The sequence below is a fragment of the Coffea eugenioides genome, chromosome 9 (genome assembly GCF_003713205.1).
Source record: "Coffea eugenioides isolate CCC68of chromosome 9, Ceug_1.0, whole genome shotgun sequence".
NCBI classification, from domain to species: Eukaryota; Viridiplantae; Streptophyta; class Magnoliopsida; order Gentianales; family Rubiaceae; genus Coffea; species Coffea eugenioides.
The window spans coordinates 41,159,524-41,184,736 of record NC_040043.1 but is presented as its reverse complement, the minus strand read 5'-3'; the positions used below and the strand labels follow the sequence as shown (position 1 = coordinate 41,184,736).

The following is a 25,213-nucleotide window of genomic DNA, read 5'->3' as shown; positions in this document are numbered from 1 at the left end:
CTAAACCAATAATACCAAAGAAATCCAATGGAGCATCATCTTCTTTGTACTTTTTCATCTTTACTACTACTCTTCTTATTCTTATTCAGTTCAATTCCTGTAACCAGCCAATTCCCATTTGGCAGCAACAAACAAGCTCATAATTATTCAAATGTCTCCTGTGTTGAGAATGAACGACAAGCACTTCTTCAATTCAAGCATGGGTTGATAGATGAATCAAATCGTCTGTCTTCTTGGATTGGAGAAGAATGTTGTTCATGGGAAGGCATTAGTTGCCACAAAACCACTGGTAGTGTTTTGAAACTTGATCTACGCAATACGGTGCCATTTGATGATTCTGATGATGATTACTTCAAAAATTGCTTGGGAGGCCAATTAAGTCCATCTTTGGTCAATTTGACCAATTTGCGATATTTGGACCTGAGCTCGAATATTTTTTCAGGAATCCAAGTTCCCGCATTCTTTGGATTGTTGAAAAACTTGAGATACCTCAATCTCTCAAGTGCAAGATTTGATGGTGAAATTCCCCACCATTTAGGAAACCTCTCGCATTTACGGTATTTGGATCTTGCGTGGAATTCATTGAGCATTAAGGATCTCGGGTGGGTTGCTGGGCTCTCTTCTTTAGAAGGCCTAGTCCTGTCCAAGTTGAACCTTACAGCCGCTCAAGATGGGTTACAGTCAATTAACATGCTTCCTTCACTAACAACACTAGACTTGAATGCTTGTGAGCTCTTCATCCATCCTCATCTTTCACATGTCAATTTCACATCTCTTGCTTTCCTTGATCTCAGTTTGAATAAATTCAACAACTACAGGGCCCCTCCTTGGCTCCGTAATCTTACTGGCCTCCATGATCTTCGTCTTGGTAGTAATTCTCTTTTTGATTCAATTCATGGTCTGTTTGACCAAATGACCTGTCTCGTTCATCTCAATCTATCTTCAAACCACTTTTGTAATGCAAGCAGTCTTACTTATTTGGATCTGAGTTGGAATAATTTGCAAGGGTCAATACCAAGTGAAATAGGCCAACTTATAAATCTTACTTATTTGGATCTGAGTCACAATAATGTGCAAGGGTCAATACCAAGTGAAATAGGCCAGCTTTCAAAATTAACTAACCTATTATTGACCCGTAATAGCTTAAATGGTACCATACCGACCAATCTTGGGCAGCTGACGAAGCTACAAGCATTTGACGTTAGAAGCAATTCATTAACTGGGGTCCTATCTGAAGACCATTTTGCGAAACTCCGAGAGCTGAAGTACCTGGACCTGACCGGAAACTCACTCGCTCTGAACGTGAGCTCCTCATGGGTTCCTCCTTTTCAACTTCAAGAAATTTGGATGCAATCCATCATTGTGGGACCCAGGTTTCCAGCTTGGCTTCGGACGCAGAATGAGCTTGAGGTGTTGGACATGCGGAACGCGAGCATTTCAGGTGCCATACCGAGCTGGTTTCTCTCTAAAAACAAATCGTTTCCGTTGGGTTTATATCTTTCACACAATTTTCTTGCTGGACATATTCCGCAGCTTCAACGTGTGCTGTCGGTTCTCGCACTAAATGATAACCGTTTCACAGGTATGGACAAATTTAAATATTCGACAAATAGTCAAATAGTTTCCGTTGATATTTCATATTATCCTTTTCAAGAAATATCTCTAAGCTCCAACAAATTGGACGGATCTCTCAAATCGTTTCCGTTGGATATTTCATTTTTGGATCTTTCACACAATTTTCTTACTAGACAATTTTCACAAATTCCGCTGTGGTCTCTCTTTCTAAATGATAACTGTTTCACAGGTACTATCCCTGAAGACTTGTGCAAGTCGGAAAATTTATCAGAATTGGATCTATCCAACAATCTTCTGTCCGGAAGAGTTCCTCTGTGTCTAGGAAACTTGCGAGACCTGCAGTACCTATTCTTGGCAAATAACAGTCTATCCGGTCAAATTCCGAGTTCACTGGGTAACTTGTGGGGACTTTCTTATCTGCATTTGAATGCAAATAAATTCGTTGGGAAGCTCCCTGCCTCAATGCAGCATCTCAGCAATTTGCTAATTTTTGATGTCGGTGACAATGGACTGAAGGATACCATACCAGCTTGGATTGGGGAAAAGTTATCAGAGTTAATGTTTCTACGATTTCAGTCAAATAACTTCCATGGACCCATTTCCGATACACTCTGCCAACTCTCACATCTTCAAGTGCTGAACTTAGCACATAATAACTTGAGTGGATTTATTCCTCGCTGCTTTAACAACATTACTGCCATGGTATCAAGTCAAGATGGAGGTTGGCCATTGAATCACAACAAAGCCTTCAAGACATTAAGGGAGGAAGAGAAGTTGAGTATGACGCATCGAGCCTTGAGCTTGTTAATTCCGTAAGCCTCTCAGCAAATAATTTAGTTGGTGAGATCCCTGATGAGATAATGGAGCTGGTTCAATTGCAATTTTTGAATCTTTCACAGAATCATTTGACTGGAAAGATCCCTGATAAGATCGGCAACTTGAAGCAACTTGAAACACTTGATCTATCAATGAATGCACTCTTCGGTGCAATCCCTGAGAGCTTATCTGATTTGTACTCATTGAACTCTCTGAATTTGTCACACAATAAACTTTCAGGGCCAATACCATCAGGAAATCAGCTTCAGACCTTGACCGATCCATCCATCTATGAAGGAAACAGTGGACTCTGTGGCAAACCGCTCCCAAAAAACTGCTGGGAACACAAATCGCCTACTAAAAATGGGCCCATTCATGATGATAAAGGCCACAGCGAGTCTGATTGGTCTTGGTTTTATGCTGGAATAGGACCGGGTTTTGCTGTCGGGCTCTTGGGAGTTCTGGGAATCCTTCTCTTCAAGAAGTCATGGCGCTATGCATATTTCAAGTTTATAGAAAGTGCCTGTGACAAAATCTGGGTAAAGACTACTCGCCTGAGGAGGAAGTTCCGTTGAGTAAGTTCCTATAAAAGCACTTATACTCTGTTTTTCATATTACACACTATCTTTGATAATTTGCTCTTTGAAAATTTCTCATTTTTGCTTTTATATGCTGATCGTAGAGAACTAATTAGAACTTAACATTCATAATTTGTAATTTGTTTTTTCCCAATTTTTCTAAGGATTTATTTTATGCGTTTGTCCAATACAAGAAATTATAGCTCCATAAGTTTTTTTTTTTTTCCAAACAAAGAATCTTAATAAGTTATACCAACAAAAGAATAACATACCAATTTTAATAGATAGGAGTATAAAGTAGTAGATGCCTGATACCGAATAGCTTACCAACAAGATTCTAACATCAAATTGGTAGCTTTCAAAGAAAATTTTTTTCCCAATAACCTATTACATGATTGGAGACCAAAATTTTCATTTGCTTATCTTTTGAAAATTTCGATCCCAAAAAACTTGATAACAAAACTTTATGTGCTTTCTCTAGATTCTTCCTTTCTATTGGCAACTGTTTCAACTGTCTCAAAATTTTGAATTCTAATAATTCTCTTCTATTATTCATATTTACATTTTGTTTCCTTTGTTTCATTAAATTCCATATTATGAATTTTATTGAATTTTTTTTATTTACACCTGATTATAAAGATAATAGCATGTGGAATAATTATTTTACCACTAGCATTTGAATGCAGTAAATATTCTATGTCGAGCAATTTAGATTGTTTATCTTGCTCATTGATCTAATTTTCCACCAATAATTTTATATGCTTTAGAACAGTTCTATACTAGTTTATTTAAATTGTAATTGGTATACACTATACAGTCTAGCTTTTCTGCCAATAACTTTTACAAACTACTAATTAATGATTGTTAGGTTTTTTTTAACCTTTGATTATAGTAGATGACTAAATTCTTATGGTCAATGGACAAGTGTAGTTTAAGCGCTCCTTAGATACTTCACTATTAAGAAATGCTTGTATTCGGTCAATTTTACTCCTCATTCCATCAGCATTAATGGCCTAAATCTGATGAAAGTTCTTAAATATTGACACCTTTTTTTTTGAAAGGGTCTATTTGTGATAACATATTATTGAGGGATCAAAAAAGTGTACTGAAAATAGTTTAGGAACCAGAGAGTTTCCTCTAATCACAAATCACGACTAACAAATCACAAAATTGGTAATTTGCTTTACTCCCCCCTTGTTTGTTTGAACTTTTAATATGTCTCTCCCTAGATAGTTTTTTTTTTTTTTTTTTTAAAGAAGTGTTCTTTTTCTTAGCTACTTTAACTTTTTTTTCCTTCTTGTATATTTGGTAAGACGAAAGTCTCAAAATTTCTTTTACACTTTTCTTTTTTTTTGTGTTTTATAGAATTTTAAAAACAAATGATTAGTTAGATAGGAAAATTTTATTAATTCCTACAAACTATCATTAAATTGACTTTCCATTTTCTTTCAAAATTTTTGTCTTGGTTACCAAATGTTTAACCGGAGGTATTATTAAAGAGTAAATCTTATATGAACTGTCAGTGTATACAAAATTTTGTCTTAAATTTGGATTTCAAATTCAAATTCAAATTAGTTGTCCTGCATCTAATACTAATAATATATACACTATCAGTGTATTTAAGATTAATTCGCTCTTAAAATGGCCACAATACAATTTTTTAAAATCTCCTGCTATACATTCTACTTTCTTCGTTTGGGGTTTTTTGGGGGGTTAGAAGAGAGGAAGGGGATAGTGTAAATTTATTATGCAATGACTCGATAAAAACGATTCTTGGATATTAGGCTACAAGCCCTCAGATGCAGTAAACCACCCCCCGCGCGGGCCGAAAAGCCCTCCTTTCCTGGTTTTTCAAAGTCCTACACGGTGAACTTACTGCAACTTTCGATACATACCTTGAGAATTCAACACTAGTCTTGAGTCCCAACTACCTGAACTGGCTACTGGTACATTGCATAGCAGCAGCCACTCGTCCAAGGATTTAATGTTCCTGGAAACAAATAAAAAGGGAAAGACTTCTAATTTTCATGCTACAGCTCTCAAGAATAATTTTATAAACATTGCAGTACCAACATCCAATTTAACTAGTAAAAGAGCAAAGAAAAAACTTCAGACTTGCCAATTTCACAAGTTTTATTAACTTCTTGCTGAACCAGGTTCCCCAGTCACAATACAATAGACTAAGATGAAAAAGCACACTACTAATTGTTTTATTCTGCTGAACGTAGTTCTCCTGTCAGCAGTGCAAATTTCCGATGTCTTGAAAGAACAGACTTGACCTTGATTGCCTGTATCCTTGATGCCAAGTCCTGCTCATCAGCTCCTGTCTTCACTTGCTTAGCTGTTTTGAGTATTGTCTGCAGAATCTGAAGAGGATCACCATGGCTGACAATCAACACCACGCACCTGCAGTCAGAGAAGAGTGGCCTATTCCTTAAGGTGACGTTTACAAGGCTAAGCAGATTCAGGAACGAGTTATGTGTTAATTAGAAATAAGGAACTTCACATACAAGGTGATGGAATAAGAGGCTGTCGTTATTTCTATTAGATGATAGCACTTGGTATCTTTAATGATTGCAAAAATGTTGGCATAGAGCCTCAAAGGCACCGTAGCAATTAGGTGACATGCAGTTCAGCCCCGTAGCAGAACACCCTTTCTCCAGGCTATCATTCAAGTAAAAGTTCGGAATGCATAATTTATAAATCTACTTTATGCAGTACAGCATTATTAGTGTCCTATTTGCTCAAGGCATCAGGCACTTATAATAACAAAGCCATCTCTTCATTATTTTACCGCCCTATTCTGAACTTAGGGAGGCATGACAAGATTTGGCCACTCACAATGCTGTTAAGACTTTTTACCCTATTCATATATTTTAGTACTAGAATCAAGGAATAACAAAACACATTTAAATACATCAGTAGCAATATCTGCTGGAAACAGTATATGCTGCAATACCAATGGTAAAGTAAAGAGCAGTGTTTTACCCTTCAAAATCTGACTCCATGCTAACCAAAGCCTCTGTGAGTCTAGTAACAACATCTGCAACACTTTCTCCACCTTCAGGCGGCAGAAATGGATCTTTCTCATCCAGAGCCCATATCTCCGGGTACTGCCAGTAAAAGAAATGGAAAAAAATAAATTCAAGCATGAGCTCAGATTACCGTCCACACAACGAATGATTCATCAGTAGTTAGAGACTGAGAGGATGGAGATGATTCAGCATCCGCTGCTCCAACTTCTCAAACTTGTTGCTTACTTTATCATGTGATGCAAGTTCGTTAAAGGGTCCAAAATAACGTTCACGAAGATCACCAATAACCTGTACAGTTAAAAAATATTTTCAAAACCAAAGGAACAAAACAAAAATGAAAAAGAAAAATTCAAGCACAGACTCACATGCACTTGAACGCTTTACTGGTCCAAAAAGGGATCATATAGGTATGTCTGGCTTGAGATTGGCATTGTTGAAGATATAGAGGATTCGTAATAGAATAAGATAAAGAAGTTGGAAAGGAGGTCTCAACCTCTGTACTAATGGCTTCTTTGTTTCCCGTCTTTCATTCTCTTAAACTCCGATGACTCCAGGTTTTGTTAAGTTGCAAATTACTTTAACATGCCCTTGTCATCTTTTTGCTCCTATTTGTGGTTTAGTTTAAGCTGAAGGAGTGCTGTTTCCTAATTAGCACCTTCGGAGATGCTTCTGTAGGAAAAGATACTCTTCAAGTAATCATGCAACTCTTTCAAGAATCACAATTTGCAAGCAGGTTCGAAGAGAATAAAAAATAAAAAATAAAGGAAGAAGAAGCTATCAGATGTTGGGAGTAGGCTCCAAGTGTGATCTAATGGCAACTAGTTTGTTGTTTCACTTTCCCCTTTTATTGTCTTCACCTTCTTGTCATGACCTGCGATCTTAGCATTTTAAGCTAGTATAGAACTACTTTTGTGGCTTGAGAATTGAGATCCATTTCCAAATTCAAGTTCGGTCATGTCGGAAGCTATTTCCAGTACAATCACCTCAAAGAATAGGATGATTACCTTACATTGTGGTCCAACAAATGGAAGATTCATAACAGATGCAACCACTTCTGCAGTGTGACTGGTTCTTGAGAATGGTGAGTAGCAGATTCGGACATTTTCAAGCGGTATGTTGTTCTCCAACAGCATCTGCATACCATATAACATATCAGTGCACAGACGTATCCAGATTCGACTTATTTATTTTGATTCTTTGTTAAACAAAAAAAAAAAAAAAAAATGGGAGCATATGCGCCATCCAAAAGCAAGTTTCAGCTTTAGCAATATACCAGAACTTAATCATCTTCTCTGCACAGAAGATTTTCAAGCATGTTTTTAAATAAAGGACTGGTGAAAATTCAGAGAGATAGAATGCGCTGGTGATAACAAGAGGTATGCAAACTTATTCTAGTTTCAAGGGTCCCATGACAATCCGGTCCTGAACAACTAATTAAGTCGGAAATAAACAACTGGAAACTTACTAACGATCACCATAATCTAGGGTTTCAAAACGTGATTCAGTAAAAGATTAAAGGAGAAGTAGGAACAGAGTCCAAGAAGTGAAAGGCCAGGAAACCAATATTTCATCCCGTCTTACTCTTTCAACACCACAAGATAAACCCAGACTGCTTTGCAGCCTAGAAATGCTGCCAGAGAAGCATGCATGGCAATGAATGATTACTAGTGAACTTTGAAATATTAAGGCAATTCGGAAAACTTATAAAAATCCGGAGGCAAACTGAGAAATTTGTGTAGAATAAAACAGAGTATATAGGGACAAAGAAATGCCTTTTGGAAGGACTGGCCCGCGAGTCTAGCTTGATCAACTCCTTCAGGAGCTAATCTGTATTCTTCAAGAATCCCATTTTCCTGTCAAGATACGTACATGCTTGATAAATGTACTAAAAGAAAGAAAGAAAAAAAAAACAAGAAATGTTGAAAGAAATCATCAAATCCAGGAGGAAGAGGAGTGGGAAGCGAGAATTAAATAAGAAACAGAAATTACCGGAGAAGAAACGATAAGACCCTTGGCATTAGGGATGCTTTTGCCGTGTCTCAGCACCCAATATCTGTTCCTCAGCGCCAACGACGAGGTTGTTGCTCCACCTTCAGCTTCACCTTCACATTCACCACCACCACCACTGCCACTGCTCCTCCCCATTTCCCCCGCCCCAAAGTACTACTAATTTTGTTTGGTATAGTTTAGTTTTAGACAGACAGATAGATGGGCCCAACTTGGCCTGGAGTGGAATCTACCCGACCCTCATTTGTGCCCACAAAAGGAACCGTTTACATATCAGGGCAACCACGTCGCGGGTTCGGGTGGGTCATGGGTGACCCGTCTCCTTACATCTCCTTCCTCTAACCCCAAATCAGAAAGAGCCCCAGTTTCTGGCTGGGTTTTTCTCTCTCAACACTCTCCAAAACTTCTCTCTCCCTCTCTCTCTCTTTCTCAGATTAAGTCCTCGTAGTATCTAATTACCTCCAACAGGAAAAAGGAGAAAAAAAGAAAAGAAAATCCTCGTGGGTCTTTGATCGTCACTTTGATTAGAGAAGACATGGCGCTGAATCTCCGGCAAAAGCAAACTGGTAACTCTCTTCAATCTTTGTTGCAATTTCTTTTTGTTTGTTCTGAGCTTCCCGAAATTAAAAAATATATATACTGATTGAATACTAACTAGTGGAGTACATTAAAATCCTTCCAGAATGCATTCTCCGCATGCTGAATCTGAACCAACCGCTGAATCCCGGAGCCGGCGCCGGCAACGACGAGGAGGTCTACAAGATCCTGATCTACGATCGCTTCTGCCAAGACATCCTTTCTCCCCTCATCCACGTCAAGGACCTCCGCAAGCACGGAGTTACCCTTTACTTCCTCATCGACAAGGACCGCAAGCCCGTCCTCGACGTCCCTGCCCTCTACTTCGTCCAGCCCACTCCCCACAACATCCGCCGCATCGTCCTCGACGCCTCCAATTCCCTCTACGATTCCTTCCATCTCAACTTCTCCTCCTCCATTCCGAGGCCCTTGCTCGAAGATCTAGCCTCCGGTACCCTCAACTCCGACTCCATCCACCGCATCTCCAAAGTTCACGATCAGTACTTGGAGTTTGTCACCTTGGAAGATAACTTGTTTTCCCTCGCCCACAAGACTTGCTACCTTCAGCTCAATGATCCCTCAGCCGGGGACAAGGACATTGAGGACATCGTTGACAGAATCGTCGCCGGCCTCTTCTCCGTCCTGGCTACTCTTTCCGTTGTTCCCGTGATTAGGTGCCCCCGCGGCGGCCCTGCCGAGATGGTGGCCTCCCGCCTGGATCAGCGTTTGCAGGACCATCTCTTGGCCAAGAACAATCTCTTTACCGAGGGCGGAAACTTCGCCAGCTCCTTCCAGAGGCCCGTCTTGTGCATTTTCGATCGGAATTTTGAGCTGTCGGTGGCCATTCAGCACGACTTTAGGTATAGGCCGTTGGTCCACGATGTGCTCGGATTGAGACTGAATAAGCTGAATGTGCAGGGCGAGAAGGGCGGGATGAAATCCTACGAGCTGGATGGGTCTGATCCCTTCTGGGTTGCAAACGGAGCGTTGGAGTTCCCGGATGTGGCTGTTGAGATTGAGACTCAGTTGAACAAGTACAAGAAGGATGTGGAGGAAGTCAACAGGAAGACTGGTGGAGGCGGTGATGTGGACTTCGATGGTAACACTAAGCATCTGATGAATGCGGTCAATTCTCTTCCGGAGCTGACTGAACGGAAGAACGTGATTGACAAGCACACTAATATTGCTACTGCGCTCTTGGGTGAGATCAAGGAGAGGTCTCTTGATTCCTATGCCAAGAAAGAGAGTGACATGATGGTGAGGGGTGGAATTGATCGAAATGAGCTCGTAGGAGTGCTCAAGGGAAAGGGGTCCAAGTCGGATAAGCTGCGCTTTGCTATCATGTGTCTTATTTCTACTGAAAACATCCCGCAGTCAGAGATTGAAATGGTCGAATCGGCATTGAGGGAGTCTGAGGTGGATACTAGCGCATTCCAGTATGTCAAGAGGATAAAGTCGTTAAATGTTTCGTTGTCATCAGCAAGTGCCGCTAGCAGGAGCAACATTGTTGATTGGGCTGAGAGACTCTACGGGCAGTCAATTAGCGCTGTCACTGCTGGTGTGAAGAATCTGTTGTCTAGTGATCATCAGTTAGCCTTGACAAGAACGGTGGAAGCGCTAATGGAGGGAAAACCAAATCCTGAAGTTGAATCCTATCTTGCTTTTGATCCCCGTGCTCCAAAATCGAGCTCTGGAGCGAGCAGCAGTCACCTGAAAGGACCATTTAAAGAAGCTATTGTGTTTATGATTGGTGGTGGAAACTATGTGGAGTACGGAAGTCTGCTGGAGCTGGCTCACCGGCAGCAGCCTGTAAGACATGTTATCTACGGCACAACAGAGATTCTCACTGGTGGAGAGTTTGTGGAGCAGCTAGCGTCGCTGGGACATAAGATGGGATTAGGAAGTAGTGCTGCTGCTGCTGCTCCCCCAGCCCATTGAGAGTTGATTATGGATGCTGCAAGGAACATATGATATTTGTACATTTGGGACTGCTGTTGGGAGCGGCACTGATTGGAGAGGAGTTCAACGTCATTACTTGCACTTTTCTTGAATAGGAAGACGATGACTACATATTTGTGGGACATAAGAGGGGACCGGTTGGATGCTTGATGAAGTAGGCAGGTTTTATACTACCTTCTCCTTCCAGTTTTTCTGTCGTCATGTACTTTATATTGTCAACATTGATATATAGCTAGAAACATTTTTGTAGGCTGATGTTACTTCTATTGTTCTTTTATGGTCAGCTGTAGATTGTCTGATTATGCTCCTATGTTCTTGTCATTCTTCATCGATGATGCTCGAGGTATTTGTAAGTTTGACAGAGAATTTTGTTTGGTTATTTGCATCGCAATTTAGAGGATAGAAAAATGCAGTTTAGACATGAAACGGAGGAGGACGGGATTGGTGTCTTTTTATGCGTACAAGTTTGACATCAGTGATGGCTAAATTTGAGATGTTAAATTAGGAATGCATTCCTATTATAAAAAAAAAAAAAAAAAATTAGGAATGCATTCCTATACGTAAGGTGCTGGAGATAATCAGTAGTGTATGTGTTTCTTGTTTATATGGATTTTGTTTCTGCAGAGTATTGAAGTAGTAGTACTAAACATACTCTTGTTTATGACGTGCTATTTTGAGTGAAAGAAAGGATAGTTGTTTCTCGTCATGCACACTCGTTAAGAAGAAAAAAAAACATATCGTAGCGATTTGTTATATATATATATATATATATATATATATATATATATATATATGAGATAAAAAGGTGAATGAAAAATGTGTTTACGAAAAATATTATCCATTTTTCTTTGAAAAATTGCTGTCCAAACAAGGCCACAGTATTTCTCAAAAATGTTTCACATCTTGCTACTTCATCACGATTAAATGTTTTCTGTATTTCTCAAAAACAGAGCCGAAATAACATGTGTGGGACGACAGATGGTCAATGACTGCTGCTACCATAGCCAGGTGCGCGACGCGGGTCGGTCCGGATTAGTCGGGGCAAAGGTTCGGATACCGGACGGGCAACAAAAAAAAAATGACTGCTGCTACCATTTCTTGTTCACGAATAAATTAAAAGGCCCTCTTTTTTTTTTTTTTTGGTCCTTTTACCATCTACTTGCGGACAACAATGGTGCAAGCTCGTTGTAATGTTACTACTCTATCCTAGTATATCATTAATAGTACATAAGTTGTTCCAAAAAACAAAAAAGAGAGAAAAAGAAAACTTTTGAGTGGTGCTTGTAGATTTCAATGGCCACCACACCAGGCAAACTTCATTGGCAGGTAGATTTTTCCAATTTTCATCGATAAATGTCTCTCGGCTCTGACTTGGAAGGATGCGGTGCGGGCGGGCGGTTGTAATTGGAATTTTGGTGTTGAAATGGAAGAATGGATTTGAATAAATTTGCAATTGCTGGCCTGCCTTGGCAAGTTTGGAGACTTGCAAATGGTATTATTAAGAAAGAAGAAGGAAGGATTGTACCGGGAGTACAACACACAGCGTTGCGTTTGGTTTGAATTTGTGCAGGGAAAAAAATATTATTTCGCTCATATCATAAATACATTTTTAAATATTTTAATCAATTTTTTTTATCTAACATATATCTGATCATACAAAATGCTAGTGCATAAGTTATTTTAAATGATAATTCAGTTATTGCAGTTAAATTGTTTCGAATATATTTATTGTGCAAAAAACAAAAAAAAAATTCCCAGTCTTACGAATTAGCGTCAACCAACTAAATTAGGTAGTGGTAGTGTTGATAAAAGTTGTCTTACCATCATGTAAACTTTTTTTTTATTATCGAAACGATGATATTTGATTATATTAATGTCAAAAGCCATATAATTACGAGCAAGGTTCAAATTACTATACAGTCAGTGTACTTGCTCGTCTAATGTAATGCCTAAACCAAAAGGAGTGTGTTTGGATAAATTACTATTATTTGAAATATTATTTGGAATAATTACTATAGCACTTTTTGTGATATGATATATGTGAAATAAAAAACTAGTTGAAAATATAAAAAAGATGAATTGAAAAATGTGTTTATGATACAAATAAAATATTATTTGGGATAATTTGGTAATTGAAGATTATCTTCCACCAAAAGTTGTGTTTTCTGTGCTGTAATGCGGTTGAGAAGCTGCTTGTTTTGCACTTGGAATTGCACTTTCCTCTGTTGCACTTGAGAAGCAGCTTGTTTGTTTATACCATCATGTATGCCTAGTTTGGGAGGATGGAAATGAAAAGAAAAGAAGAGAAATGATAAGTTAGAAAAGAAAAGAAAGGGTCAAAGTTTCTATCTAAGTTGTTTGGGAGTTTTAAAAAAGAAAAGAAAGTGAGTAATTTTTTTTTGTTTGGGAGTTGAATGCAAAGGAAAGGAAAAGATACTTAAACAAATTATTTTACAAATATGCCCTTTCTATAAACAAATGTGAGAGGAATTCATCAGGTATTAAAATGTTTTGTATAGGATTTTAAGGGTAATTTGATCATATTAAAAAATTTACTTAAACTTCTGTCCATTCCTTCCCTTTCTGCCCAATGTTGGGCGGAAAGTTTTCCAAAAGATGGAGGGCAGTGGAATATTTCCTATTCTTTTCTTTTCCTTCTCATTTTAACTCCCAAACAATGGAAAAACTTTCTTATCCCTTCAAAACCTTTCTTTTCTTTTCATTTCCATCCTCCCAAACTAGCTATAATGTAATCGTAGTATTTTTTTTTTTTGTTGAAATATATTCATCTTACTCTTATTGTGCCGAATTTCTCGAGTTCAATTGTTGAAATGCTGTACTCTTATTATTATTTTTTTTCAAAAAAGTGAGGATCAAAATGTCACTCTAATTATTAAATAGTAGTTAATTGAAGGGAGAAAACAAGAAAGGAACGAAGAGAAGCAGTCAGTCTCCTGTGGCTCTTTTTCAAGAAAAAAAAAAAAAAATTCCTGTGGCTGTGGGTGTGGGCCCCATCTGTATTATTATTCTCATAATTTTTTTTTTAATTTGGGGGTGAACCGATGATCGTCGCTCCTCTCTCTTCTCCCTCCCTCGTTCATTTCAGTCTGGGCCTGTAAATTTTTTTTGGTCTTCCCCAACTCAATCGAAGGATTACGTGAAAGGAAGGAAAGAAGAAGGAAGAAAGCCAAACCCCTAACAACTAAAGCAAGTAGCAGTAGGAGTAATTAATTTATATTTTTCGAATTCCGTTCTGATCATTACGACTATTAGTCACTTGTGGAGAAGAAAACAATAATATGGCCAGACGATCCCTAAAACCGATCCTCCACCACCTCCTCCGCCCCTCCCGCCTTTCCTCTGCCCGATCCGTCACCTACATGCCTCGTCCCGGCGACGGCGCTCCCCGTGCCGTCACCCTCATTCCTGGTGACGGAATCGGCCCCCTCGTCACCGGCGCCGTCGAGCAGGTCATGGACGCCATGCACGCCCCCGTCTACTTCGAGAAATACGACGTCCACGGCGACATGAAGAGCATCCCCCCCGAGGTCATCGACTCCATCCGCAAGAACAAGGTCTGCCTCAAGGGCGGCCTCAAGACCCCCGTTGGCGGCGGCGTTCACTCCCTCAACGTCCAGCTCCGCAAGGACCTCGATCTCTACGCTTCCCTCGTCCACTGCTTTAATCTCAAGGGCCTCCCCACCCGTCACAATAACGTCAATATCGTCGTCATTAGGGAGAATACCGAGGGCGAATACTCCGGCCTCGAGCACGAGGTCGTTCCTGGCGTCGTCGAGAGCCTCAAGGTTTTTTCCCCTTTTTTTTTCCTTCGTTTTTTCTTTTGAAAAAAATCTATTAAGTAGTACATCTATATACTACCTAGTTTCTTTCCATTTAATCTGAGATTTGCGTATCATCTATCTTGTTGGTTGGTTAGTTGGTTGGTTGGTTTCTCATTTAGCCTCTTTCCTAGGTGATGACAAAGTTCTGCTCTGAGCGAATCGCTAAATACGCCTTTGAGTATGCCTATCTCAACAATCGCAAGATTGTTACTGCCGTCCACAAAGCCAACATTATGAAACTTGCTGACGGTCTTTTCTTAGAATCCTGTCGCGAGGTTGCCAGCAAATACCCCAGTATCAAGTACAATGAGGTCATTGTGGACAATTGCTGCATGCAACTCGTCTCCAAGCCAGAGCAATTTGATGTCATGGTATCAAATCCTTTTCCACCTTCTTCTCTTATCTCTACGTTTATTTGTTTCATTCATTATTTAAGAGCCCACATCCGACCAACCTGCCTCTGCTGCAAGCATCATGCGCCAAATTCTCTTGCACAAGGTTGTAGTATTATGGACAAATGATCCGGGTTCAAAATGAACTGTGTATGCAGTGTACTCCTGGTTTGTTGACCGATCTGTGTCCCAAATAGCGTAGATTTCTGTCTTTTCGCATCAGGTTTATATGTTAATTCCAGCTTTTTCTGTGCGTGTGTTCTGGAAGGGGGCGTTGTGTAATTGGGGGAAGGAGGCAGTTTGTCAGTGTGTTGTGCGCTATAGGACTTGCTGGGAGGAGGTGTTGAGTCCTTTGCAGTCCTTGGCGCTGGGATGCCTGATGTTAGAGACAGTGTGAAAGGGGAGAGGAAACTAGTTTTTGGCAGGCTTGGGAGTGAAAAGACCACATGGTTGTCATTTACAGGGGTGATCAAGAGGGGGGAAAAAAAGAGTATAACTGCACGTTCATGCTGGAGTGAGGTAGCGGGGAACCACATTTATTTGGTTTATTTCCTTTTTCTTTTTATTTATAATGCAGTGTCTGTCATGTATGCCTTTGAACTTGAAAGAAGTTAGTAAGATTAGGGAATGAACAAAAGTTATGCTCAGAAATATGAGCGAGTGATTTGAGACCCAAAAAAAAAAAAGCATTTTATTGGCCTCCCTATATCTATTACCCGTGTATTACCTATGTCTGTAAGCTTGGGGAGAACTGGAAAATTAGATCTTGTAAATAGCAGATGTTAATAGGTTTGGTGTTGGTGCTGCAGTTTTGAAATTTAGAAAATCTGCCAAGCTTTAGGACTTGGAATCAGCATTTAAACAGGGTCATCATCCTTTTATTAATAAAAATCTGGACACATCCACAAAAGGGACGTAGTTCTTATCATGTTGAACGGCTGCTAGGATCTGTTTATTCTTAAGCATCCTATTTATCTTCTGTATGAAAAGAATAAATCTGCAGAGTTTAATTTGATTAGTATTGAATCTACGTCAAGCCACAGATAAAGGGGCTGTTAAAGTGGACATGTCCTTTCCTCCCTGCTAGACTCACCAAATTAAAAACCTTAAAATGTGTCCAGTTTTCCATGATTTGACCATCTTACTGTACTCAGCCTGAATGCCTTTAATGGTTGCAAATTTATGTTTTGTAGGTCACTCCAAACCTGTATGGGAATCTTGTGGCAAATACAGCAGCTGGTATTGCTGGAGGCACTGGTGTCATGCCTGGAGGTACTTTGATTTGCAAAAGCAATGGTTTGAGATATTTTATTATTTTCGGATTCATTCGAGGGGATATTGAACAGCATCCTTCAAGCTGCAGATTTTGCATTTTCAATCTGCTCAAGCTGGGATTGAAATATCAGTCACTCTGGTGTACTTATAATTTTGGTTTACTGTAGGTAATGTTGGGGCCGATCATGCTGTTTTTGAGCAAGGTGCATCAGCTGGAAATGTGGGGAATGAGAAGGTAGTGGACCAAAGGAAGGCTAACCCCGTGGCTTTGCTTCTTTCATCAGCCATGATGTTGAGACATCTGCAGTTTCCATCATTTGCTGATCGACTAGAAACTGCAGTGAAACGTGTAATAGCAGAGGGTAAATACAGAACTAAAGATCTCGGTGGAGACAGCAACACCCAAGAAGTTGTGGATGCTGTCATAGCAAATCTGGACTAAGCATCTGCAACCTCTCTCTCGGACTGTTAAATGGAAGAATCATTCTTGTCATGTATTTACACATTAGCCTTGTGTCAATTTTGAGTTTTTTTTTTACTTACGTTGCTCTGTTGCAGCATTTGCGGTGGTGATGTGCTATTCTTTGGAGTAAATCTGTTTAGCCTTTGACTCGGAGTTACCGGAATAAGAATGAAATAACAAAAGTTTTACTAGATTGGTTGTTGAATACTACAAATTTATGTTCTCTTTGAATAGTAGGTTGATATCGTACTCCATGATTGTTTCATGCATACTTGATTGAAGCCTTGATGATTTCTGAGTTCCTAATTTGCTTTAGTGCTTGATAGATGAATGTTCCATAATCGGTTTGTTGTGAAACGGATGTCTTGATGCACTCATTTCTTGAAGCCTTGATGCAATCATTCAGGACGTCGCTCTGGCTTCGGCCAAGCCTAATTGGGTAATCTTCTTACATAAAAAGCCGATTTGCAGATGATTTCATCCTCGTTGCCTGCAAATTTATGCACTGTCAAAAAAAAAGGGTTATTCTCCAGTGGTTTTTGTGCCTGGGAGTTGCGTTGAAGGAGCAAAACGATAATACTAAAGTTGATGAAGCAACAATTATTGCTAAATCAGTAGCTGCTCTGTCTATCACTCTACAGTTTCAATCATAAACCTCAAAACCACTTTTTCTCCCTAAACTCCGCCCTCCCCCCAAAAGAAAAATACCACAAAGAAGAGCTCCCTGGATCTCGTCTTACAATAACTTCTTCGCTTTCCGGATGACAAGACCAGCCAAGGTAACCACAGCAGCAATGTATGTATGTTCAATGCTGTCCCAAAATCACTTGCATCCAATGTATGTGTATGTCCACTGTAGTCCCAATCACTTCCATCCAGACTTCTCACCCAGTAAGCTGAAAATCATGGTAATCTTGAGAAATGTTGCTATATTTTGGGTCATCCAAACCCAGAAGAAACCAAAAAAAAAAAGCTTTTTCACAACAGCGCCAAGAAAAACAATGACTCCAGAAAGGGGGGCTAATAATTACGAGGGGAGTTTGGAGAACTACTGCAATCATGTAAAATAAAAAGGAGTTACTAACCTTGGCTCTATTAAAGTCACCATGCAGAAACCACCATGGACTGTCTTTTGACATTATTCTGAAAACCAACACTCACTCCATGAACATAACAATAACGAAAAAAGAGGCCGATTAAATTACAACTTACACTGAAAAATATGCCTCATGCAACAGTTCACCTGATAAATCCAGCCATCATTCGCAATGCCATGAAGAGAGTCAAGCCTGACCAGACACCAGGGAGACCAAACTTTGCTGGAGCATATAGCAAAAATGCAGAAGATATGGCCCCAACCAGCATCTATGATTTATATAACATAAATTATTTAAGATAAAGTACTTGTATGCAAGTGCACTTGTAAGGCTTGAGAGGGAAAAGGAGATACCATAGAACGAGCAGCATAAGGGAAGTCTGAAGCACCATAATGAAGGCCATCAAAAATAAATGCCAAAGCATTTATAGGTTGACTAGCACTGACAAACTGCATAAGTTTCATAATATTCAGAAGCACAGTTTCACAAAAGTATAAGCAGCATGCATTTTCCAGAAGAGAACTAAACGGGAATCAAAAACGGTGAGATATGTGAACTGTACCAGTACACCAGTTGCAATGATTTTTAATACTTCAGTGTCCTTTGTAAAGAAAGTGGACAGCGAATTAAATGAAACACCCAGAACCACAGCTAAAGAAACTCCCGTGAATATCCCAATCTGAAAACAAGATTATTCAATGAGATTAAGGTAACAAAATATGATAAATAACCAGAAAGATGGATTTCCAATAGAAAAAATTGAAAGCAAACAAAAGTTGACAAAAGATGTAGTGAAGCACAACAAAAGGACCAAAAGGTGAAGTAACAAATACCTTCAATACAAATTGTGTAAGTTCCCTGACAGCTCCATAATCATCTCTTGATAAATAACTGGCAATCAAGGCCTAACCGACAAAATTAAATACTGTCAGACAGATATACAGTAAAACTATTTGCAGCTAAAATATATAAGTATTAGACACCAAACCTGCTAACTGTCAACACACTGAAATATTACAACTCAATTAAGCGAAATCACACTATTACCTGAAAGTGTTCTAATCCTTTTAAAGAACAAAAATCCACCAGTAATGTCGGATAAATTAACAGGTACAAATGAATGTTTGCAAAACTAGTCCATGAAAAGGCATTCTATAGCCTCCTACAATTTTCACTATTTTTCCAAGTTCAAAACTGAAGGAAAAAGTCAAGGAAAGAAAGGTAAAAGAAAGAAATGTCGGATAGAAAAGATGTATGGTAAAAGATATTAGCACAAAAGGAGGGAAAACGAACACAAGGGACTGCCAATCTTCTACATCCACACATATTTGTATATACCTGAGATGATGCTGCCAAAGCATCTGTGAGCAAAGATACAGCCAACCATACTTGGAAGCATATCTGATGAGCAGCCATTGCTACAGGGCCTTGGCGAGCAGCCATTGACGTGGCAAGTGTCATCGTCAGAAGGACAGCAAGGGTTCGCCCAATTAGAAAGCCACCTAAAAAAGCAGTGAAGTAATGTTAGATAGAAAGCAAAAATGGGGAGGCTTTCTAGTACAGAATGAACAAATCATGTGACTTAAAGGTTCACAATTTATTTTGCAAAAAAGGGTTTTCATAAAAATTCAGAATTTAGTTTGCAAAAAGTTGTTTCACTCAAGAACAATCAGGCAGAATTTGGTGCCATGTTGGAGCAAAAGTTGTACAAACATTTATGTCAAAGTCCAGGAACATTTGACCTTTCGACCAGTTACATTGAATCCCCAACATGTTCATTGTTTGTCTATTACCAAAATTCTATATACAAGCTGATATGTTGACCACAACAGGGTTAGGCTTGGTAAGGCCAGCATGCTTTGAGTAAGCTTCGAATAGTCAACCTCACAATCTACACAGCACAGCACAGAATTCAACTTTCCCTTTTTTACCCAAAAAATACTTTCCTAAACCAAACAGTGGACGTATAGGAAACGTGTCTATTCAAATGTACCTGTCCAAGAATATAACAAACAGATAGAACTTAGACGTGAAAAAAACCACCTCCAACATGAACAAATAAACTCAAAAATCTAAAACACTTTGGCTAATCTCTATTACCATCAGAGTTCAACAACAGAAATTGAAAATTGCAAGTCTCAAAAATGCTTCCCTATGAAACATATAACTCCTCAAGGGGAGGCATATAAAAGATCTATGAATTATATACTACCACCATATCAAGAGAGTACAGCATCTGACCTCCTTTACATCAATACTTAATGATCAGAATCGATATTAAATAAGCCTTCCTAGACTTAGAACCTGTAAGTGTCAAGAATCAGAGGAGACAATCTGATAAAATCTGTACAGTTATTTTCTTGTCCACTACATATGCTAACCCTCAAAGAATTATCAATGTTCTATAGAAGGAAATGAGAAAATGATTTTGCTAGAGTAGTTGCACATATGTTCACTCACCAGATTTCAGATAACCCCCAAACTGCAACTCTCCAAACTTTGGGGGCAGTAGTACAACCCTCTTATTCAAAAATAAGATCATTGCAAAGGTCACGATGTATCTGGAACAAGTAGAAGGTTCAAAAACACAACGACAAGGAAAAATAGATAGCAAAAAAAAAAGGTAAAAGCAGACACCAAAGGAGCATACTGCGATATGACTGTAGAGATTGCAGCTCCAGATACACCCAGTCCAAAATGATACATAAGTAATGGAAACAAAAGTATAGCTGTAAAATTACCAAAACCTGCAAATAGCAGCACTGTCAACAATCCAATAGAAACAAACAAATATTTCAGAAGGTGAGACAACTGCAGTTCTGATTTATAGGTTAAGTAGATCTCCATTTAGAAAAGAAAAATTGTATAAAGCTGGACTTGAATTAGATATTAGGAGACTAACTGCAATCTGACAAGCATAACTTGTATCTTCTAAACTTAAACATTTATAAACACATCAACTACTCTATTCTGCCAGAGCTTAAGCTATTGCAACAGGTCCCTAACTCAATGTTGCAACTGAGTCACAAATGTTCCTGAACAAATTCTTCTTGCCACCCATTAAAAGGTTTGGGCGTACAGCTCAAAAACATTAAAGCAAGTGTTACATCAGAGCAAAGATACAGCGTTTCAGAATTAGCACAGCACAAGAAAAGAGGAGTCCAGGGTATCGCAAAGATCAATGCATATTTACCAACAATTTTGAGATTGAAAGCAGTATGAAAGTATAAAATAGCAGGGGCAAAAATTATTTTCAAATCCCAAACACCTTCTCAAGCACTTGCATCCTGTACAGCAAGATTACTATTACACCCATCAAGATTTTTGAGTACCGGAGACATGAGAAAGAAGTCACTCTGAACAACACAATGGAAATCTCCATTGTGATTGAATTGAAGTGATCTGGATTAACACAAACTAGTTTACATTAGAAAAACTTTTATGAAGAATCTCAATGTTCTCAATTATCTCCAGATTCTTCCACATCTGAGTAATTAACTTTCACATATAGAGTAATGATGATTATCTCTTACACAGACAGCTTTTTCCCCCCCTCCTTTAAACAACATACTAGTTTAAGTACTTCCCAGAGCTTAAACCAGGGCTGCACAAACAAAATGCAGCCTGAACCAAAAGCAACTTCATGACAGAACAACCAAGTTTCTCATACAAGCATTCAAGACCAGTTTATAGCCCTGACAAGATGACTAAGAACATAAAATCAAACATTGCAACCAAAACAAAAATGGAACAGAAAATTGTTAGAACAGTAGCCTACAAAAGTGGCTCTAAGAACTGTTAGCAACTTTCACAAATCAAAGATAATTTCATTTGCTCATCTATTATCCATTAAAGGGGCCAGAGGAAAACAAGAATATGATGATATCTCATGGGGCATTCATTGACCTAAACAATAGTACACTGAGTTTAAAAGTAACTGAATAGAGATTGAACAAGGAGAAGATACGTTAGTAAGACTACAGAGCATGTTTCTCTTCGTTTGTCTCTTAAAAGTGTTTGACACCTTGTACAAGTACTGAGGATAAATGCTGAAACTTCCAAAGCTCAAGTTAAGCACTTGCCTAGACAAAATACTGGAGTCTTTGTATCCTTAAAACCACGGAAAATGCCTTGGAGAGCCAAAGAAACAACAAAAGCAGGAGCACCAAGTGCTCTCAGAGCAAGAAACTGTTCTGCTGCGGCACGCATAGGAGAACCCTGTCAAAACCCATTTCAATGATATGTGACTACCAGTGGAGCCAATGGAATTTATTGAACTATGGGTATTTATAATGCGTCTACAAATTTAAAAACTGTTTCAAGTATAAGCAAGCAAGTTTGCAAGCAGAGTACCACTAATTCAGAAAAACTCAAGTAAACTATTACATGTAAATTTAAGAGATTTTATGACATGGTGTTTGTGTGTGGGGTTGACCACTCTTAAACATAGTACATATAGAATAACATATGATTCCTGAGTTATTGCAGGGGCCATTGTTAGTTTTTACCAAGTGAAAATGCAACAGCACAAGTTTCAAGACAGTTGCACTATTCTTAACAGCAACCAAGAGCTACTCTCTTTTCTCCATCAAATTCCTTGACATTGAATCACTAATAACTCAAAGAAGTCAAGCACATTTGCATGTGCATAAATTAGTTGCAAATGAAGGTACATCCCAATCAATAAACCAACTTGCGTGGAGAAGCTAGGCAAGGAAAATTCAGCATCAAGCGACACTTGCATGCCAAGTGATTGCATTTGATAGAGGAACCACATTACTCAAGTAAAATAATTTAAGGAAGCTATGAGGCATCACGAACCCAAATGGTCAGGTATGAGAATCAACAAAACAAAACAAAAGCACAAGCAAGTGCCTGGCCAATGTGTACCCACAAGGCAAACAACCAATAAATATCAGGAGAAGAACATACGTGTGATATGCCCATCAAATTGAGAAGAAATCCAGATCCAAATGACAATGCTAAGGCTTCAAATATGCCAATGCCAATTGCTAGAACTAAAGCTGTAGATACAGAGGATAGCTGCTGCCTTCCTACTTGGGCATCAAATGGTTTCCCATTGGTGCTGTCTCCCATTTCTACACAAAATTGCAATAACAAAAATTAGGTACCTCAACAATTTTTCATCTTTTTTTTTGGGTGAATCTGAGTTTTTGAGGGAGCGTGTCTCGTCCAACCAACCTGTTGCAGAAACTTGGCTTATGTTCTTTGAGATGTCCTCAGCCACAAAAGAAGTAGCAACACTCAGCAGAGGAATATTGAATAACTTTGAAATGGTGTTAAATATTGTTATGGAGACACCAGCAGAAGCCAACTCCAAAGAGCCTGTGGACCAAAAATACAATGAAAAACCTCAGAGTAACACAGAACATACTGATATTAGCATTCTACCATAGCTTTAGCCACTCAATCACCTTTTTTACAGAACGCTAAAAAAAATCAATGTCAAGATACATGATTTTCATAATATTTACACCAATTAAAATCTCAAAAAATAAACAAGCTTTGGCTCCAATTTCACAAAGCAAAGAAAGAGGTCTTCAAGATTAGTTTGGATTGACATTGAAGTTCAACCAACAGCAGTCAAATGTTGAAAAACAGCCCCGATTTAGTTTATAGTTCATGCATTACTCACCTTGTGCTCTTAGCTGGTCAGCTTGATGAAACATTAGGGGATTGTGTATGTTTTGAAGTCAATTTATATTTACGACACGAGTACCATCATAGCACTAACTCAACAAACAAGATTTACAGCAGCAACATCCACAATTACATCTTTCTTTGATTCTTGACACCAAACAAACACCAGAAAGAACCAAAAAAAAACAAAGGAGTATACCAAAAAACCATATACAGAAAGGCAAACATAAAAATGGTAGTGCTTTGGATGATGAACTGACTATTAAATTGAATATCCATGGTTTCCACCTTACCTAGGCGGCCAATATAAGCTGTCTCCATCAACTGCACCAAAGGCTCAATTGCCTGACCCGCAATGGCAGGCAAAGACAGCATTACAAGCTCACGCCTGATGTCTGGTATTTGAGATGGACTCAAGGAAATAGTTTCCAACTCATTCTCAATTTTATGAATCCTAAAGGAATCACTCGCAATGAACATCATCATTAAAAGCAATAATAAGGTGGCAAAGAATAGACTTGAAGTTTGCACATTACCAATTACACCACAAGGACATCAAATCCCATCAGCCAATCATTGGACCAATACAAAAATCCAGAGGTAACAGATTGTTTGATGTAGAACAAATTCCAAAGCAGAAATATGATAACAGACAGAGTGACTACAGAAAAGGATTTTCTCATTGATTAAAATATTAAAGACAAGAACTGCCAGAGCGTTCGATCGAAGTAGAGGCTTATTTCCCATGGAAGGATTACACGTGATAATAATAGTCAAGAAAGAGCAAAAATGTGTTTTTTCTGATGACAAAAAAATGGTTACCATGCACGTTCTGCAGAAGTAAAATGTAACAGTACTACATAATTTCGGACGCAGTAACTGGACAAGAACACGAAATGAACTTAATGCAATCCAATGATGGGGAATAAGCAAAAGGATAGGGGGAAGGAGCTCACTGAAGGCCTCCATTACAAGTTGAGATAGCAGGGTGTTGGTGGAGAATAATAGAATCCGACGTTTCCCCGTTAAAAGACTGCACTCCGTAATCGGAACTCAATGGATGGTTGGGCCCTGAGATAAAGCACTTATTCCTGGTGTGCGAATAACTTAAAAATCGCTTGTTGGGTTGATTGGCGGATAAAGGGTACAGGCGAAGAAGATTTGCGGACGTGTTGGCCGATCGACGGCGCCATGACAACTGCGACGGCGGCAGCGGTGGCGGTTGGCACCCGGAACCAGAATTCCCAGCCCAACCAGTCGTTAATCCCTTAACAGCTAGACCGCCGTTGAAATACACAGGAGTGGCAGCCATCTCTCAAGAAACAAAATAAGGGAAAGGATAAAAACCTTGGTGCTATATCTCACAGTCCTGGTTGAAAAGATAAGAAAAAGAAATAAACCGTCAGAAGGGGGAGGGGATGGGTCATAATTGAGCAAAGTCACGAACAAGGAAATGAAGCAGAGATAGGTTTGGGAGGAAGAAAACCCAAAATATATATATATATATATATCCCTGAACTTGAGACCTATGATCATTGTTGAAAGGGTAATGGGGTTACGCAGAGAGTTAGGAAGACAGAAGAAGAACAGGACAGTAGTAACAAGGGCATGCAAAACAATCAAATACTATGAATAGGCATGCAAAACAGAGGATTAGAGGAGGATGGTTTGGAGGATGACAAAGACACACCCGAAGTTAGTAAGACAAATTGATGAATCGTGTGTTGGGTTGATGGCGGAGCTGGCACTCATATCATATGGTAGAGTGAGTTACAGTAGCAGTAGCGTATGATTTTATGTGTCCATCTGAGGGGGTTTAAGAATGCAGGAGAGAGAGCGGGGGAGGTGTGGGAACTGGGAAGCGGCCGGCTTCGCAAAGGACTCCCCAGTTGGCCTTGCCTTGTCATACGGACTGCACCCCGTCTAGTCTCCGGTGC

General features: G+C 39.1%; 6 protein-coding genes across 7 annotated transcripts; 4 read left to right on the top strand and 2 right to left on the bottom strand.

The window, feature by feature from the left end:
- Nucleotides 1–2,391, top strand: LOC113782587 (receptor-like protein EIX2). The gene is made up of 2 exons (XM_027328469.1): nucleotides 1–1,582; nucleotides 1,805–2,391. The coding sequence occupies exons 1-2, from the start codon at nucleotides 28–30 to the stop codon at nucleotides 2,389–2,391; spliced, it is 2,142 nt and encodes a 713-aa protein (XP_027184270.1). The 5' UTR covers nucleotides 1–27.
- On the top strand, nucleotides 2,388–2,972 carry LOC113783829 (receptor-like protein 46). Its single transcript, XM_027330060.1, has one exon. The coding sequence runs from the start codon at nucleotides 2,436–2,438 to the stop codon at nucleotides 2,964–2,966; it is 531 nt and encodes a 176-aa protein (XP_027185861.1). The 5' UTR covers nucleotides 2,388–2,435; the 3' UTR covers nucleotides 2,967–2,972.
- A 2,038-nt stretch (nucleotides 2,973–5,010) lies between these two features.
- Nucleotides 5,011–8,189, bottom strand: LOC113783455. Its single transcript, XM_027329594.1, has 6 exons — nucleotides 7,994–8,189; nucleotides 7,777–7,857; nucleotides 7,009–7,137; nucleotides 6,230–6,292; nucleotides 5,958–6,082; nucleotides 5,011–5,375 (listed from the first exon to the last, which is right to left on the bottom strand). Exons 1-6 carry the CDS (start codon nucleotides 8,147–8,149, stop codon nucleotides 5,180–5,182), a joined length of 750 nt encoding a protein of 249 aa, XP_027185395.1. The 5' UTR covers nucleotides 8,150–8,189; the 3' UTR covers nucleotides 5,011–5,179.
- A 121-nt stretch (nucleotides 8,190–8,310) lies between these two features.
- On the top strand, nucleotides 8,311–10,925 carry LOC113783023 (SEC1 family transport protein SLY1). Its single transcript, XM_027329030.1, has 2 exons — nucleotides 8,311–8,577; nucleotides 8,694–10,925. Exons 1-2 carry the CDS (start codon nucleotides 8,547–8,549, stop codon nucleotides 10,523–10,525), a joined length of 1,863 nt encoding a protein of 620 aa, XP_027184831.1. The 5' UTR covers nucleotides 8,311–8,546; the 3' UTR covers nucleotides 10,526–10,925.
- Nucleotides 10,926–13,612: 2,687 nt separating this feature from the next.
- Nucleotides 13,613–16,709, top strand: LOC113782678 (isocitrate dehydrogenase [NAD] regulatory subunit 1, mitochondrial). 2 transcript variants are annotated; one of them, XM_027328558.1, is made up of 4 exons: nucleotides 13,613–14,352; nucleotides 14,532–14,759; nucleotides 15,974–16,052; nucleotides 16,223–16,709. In XM_027328558.1, the coding sequence occupies exons 1-4, from the start codon at nucleotides 13,846–13,848 to the stop codon at nucleotides 16,495–16,497; spliced, it is 1,089 nt and encodes a 362-aa protein (XP_027184359.1). In that variant the 5' UTR covers nucleotides 13,613–13,845; the 3' UTR covers nucleotides 16,498–16,709. The 2 variants fall into 2 exon arrangements, with proteins under 2 accessions (XP_027184359.1, XP_027184358.1); XM_027328557.1 differs by having other exon boundaries at nucleotides 14,520–14,759.
- On the bottom strand, nucleotides 16,600–25,155 carry LOC113782677 (protein DETOXIFICATION 45, chloroplastic-like). Its single transcript, XM_027328556.1, has 15 exons — nucleotides 24,967–25,155; nucleotides 24,233–24,645; nucleotides 23,570–23,730; nucleotides 22,818–22,961; nucleotides 22,548–22,714; nucleotides 21,698–21,833; nucleotides 20,266–20,362; nucleotides 20,076–20,176; nucleotides 18,954–19,117; nucleotides 18,449–18,520; nucleotides 18,178–18,294; nucleotides 17,969–18,064; nucleotides 17,762–17,883; nucleotides 17,604–17,661; nucleotides 16,600–17,414 (listed from the first exon to the last, which is right to left on the bottom strand). The coding sequence occupies exons 2-15, from the start codon at nucleotides 24,586–24,588 to the stop codon at nucleotides 17,403–17,405; spliced, it is 1,803 nt and encodes a 600-aa protein (XP_027184357.1). The 5' UTR covers nucleotides 24,589–24,645; nucleotides 24,967–25,155; the 3' UTR covers nucleotides 16,600–17,402.
- Between the last annotated feature and the right edge of the window lie 58 nt (nucleotides 25,156–25,213).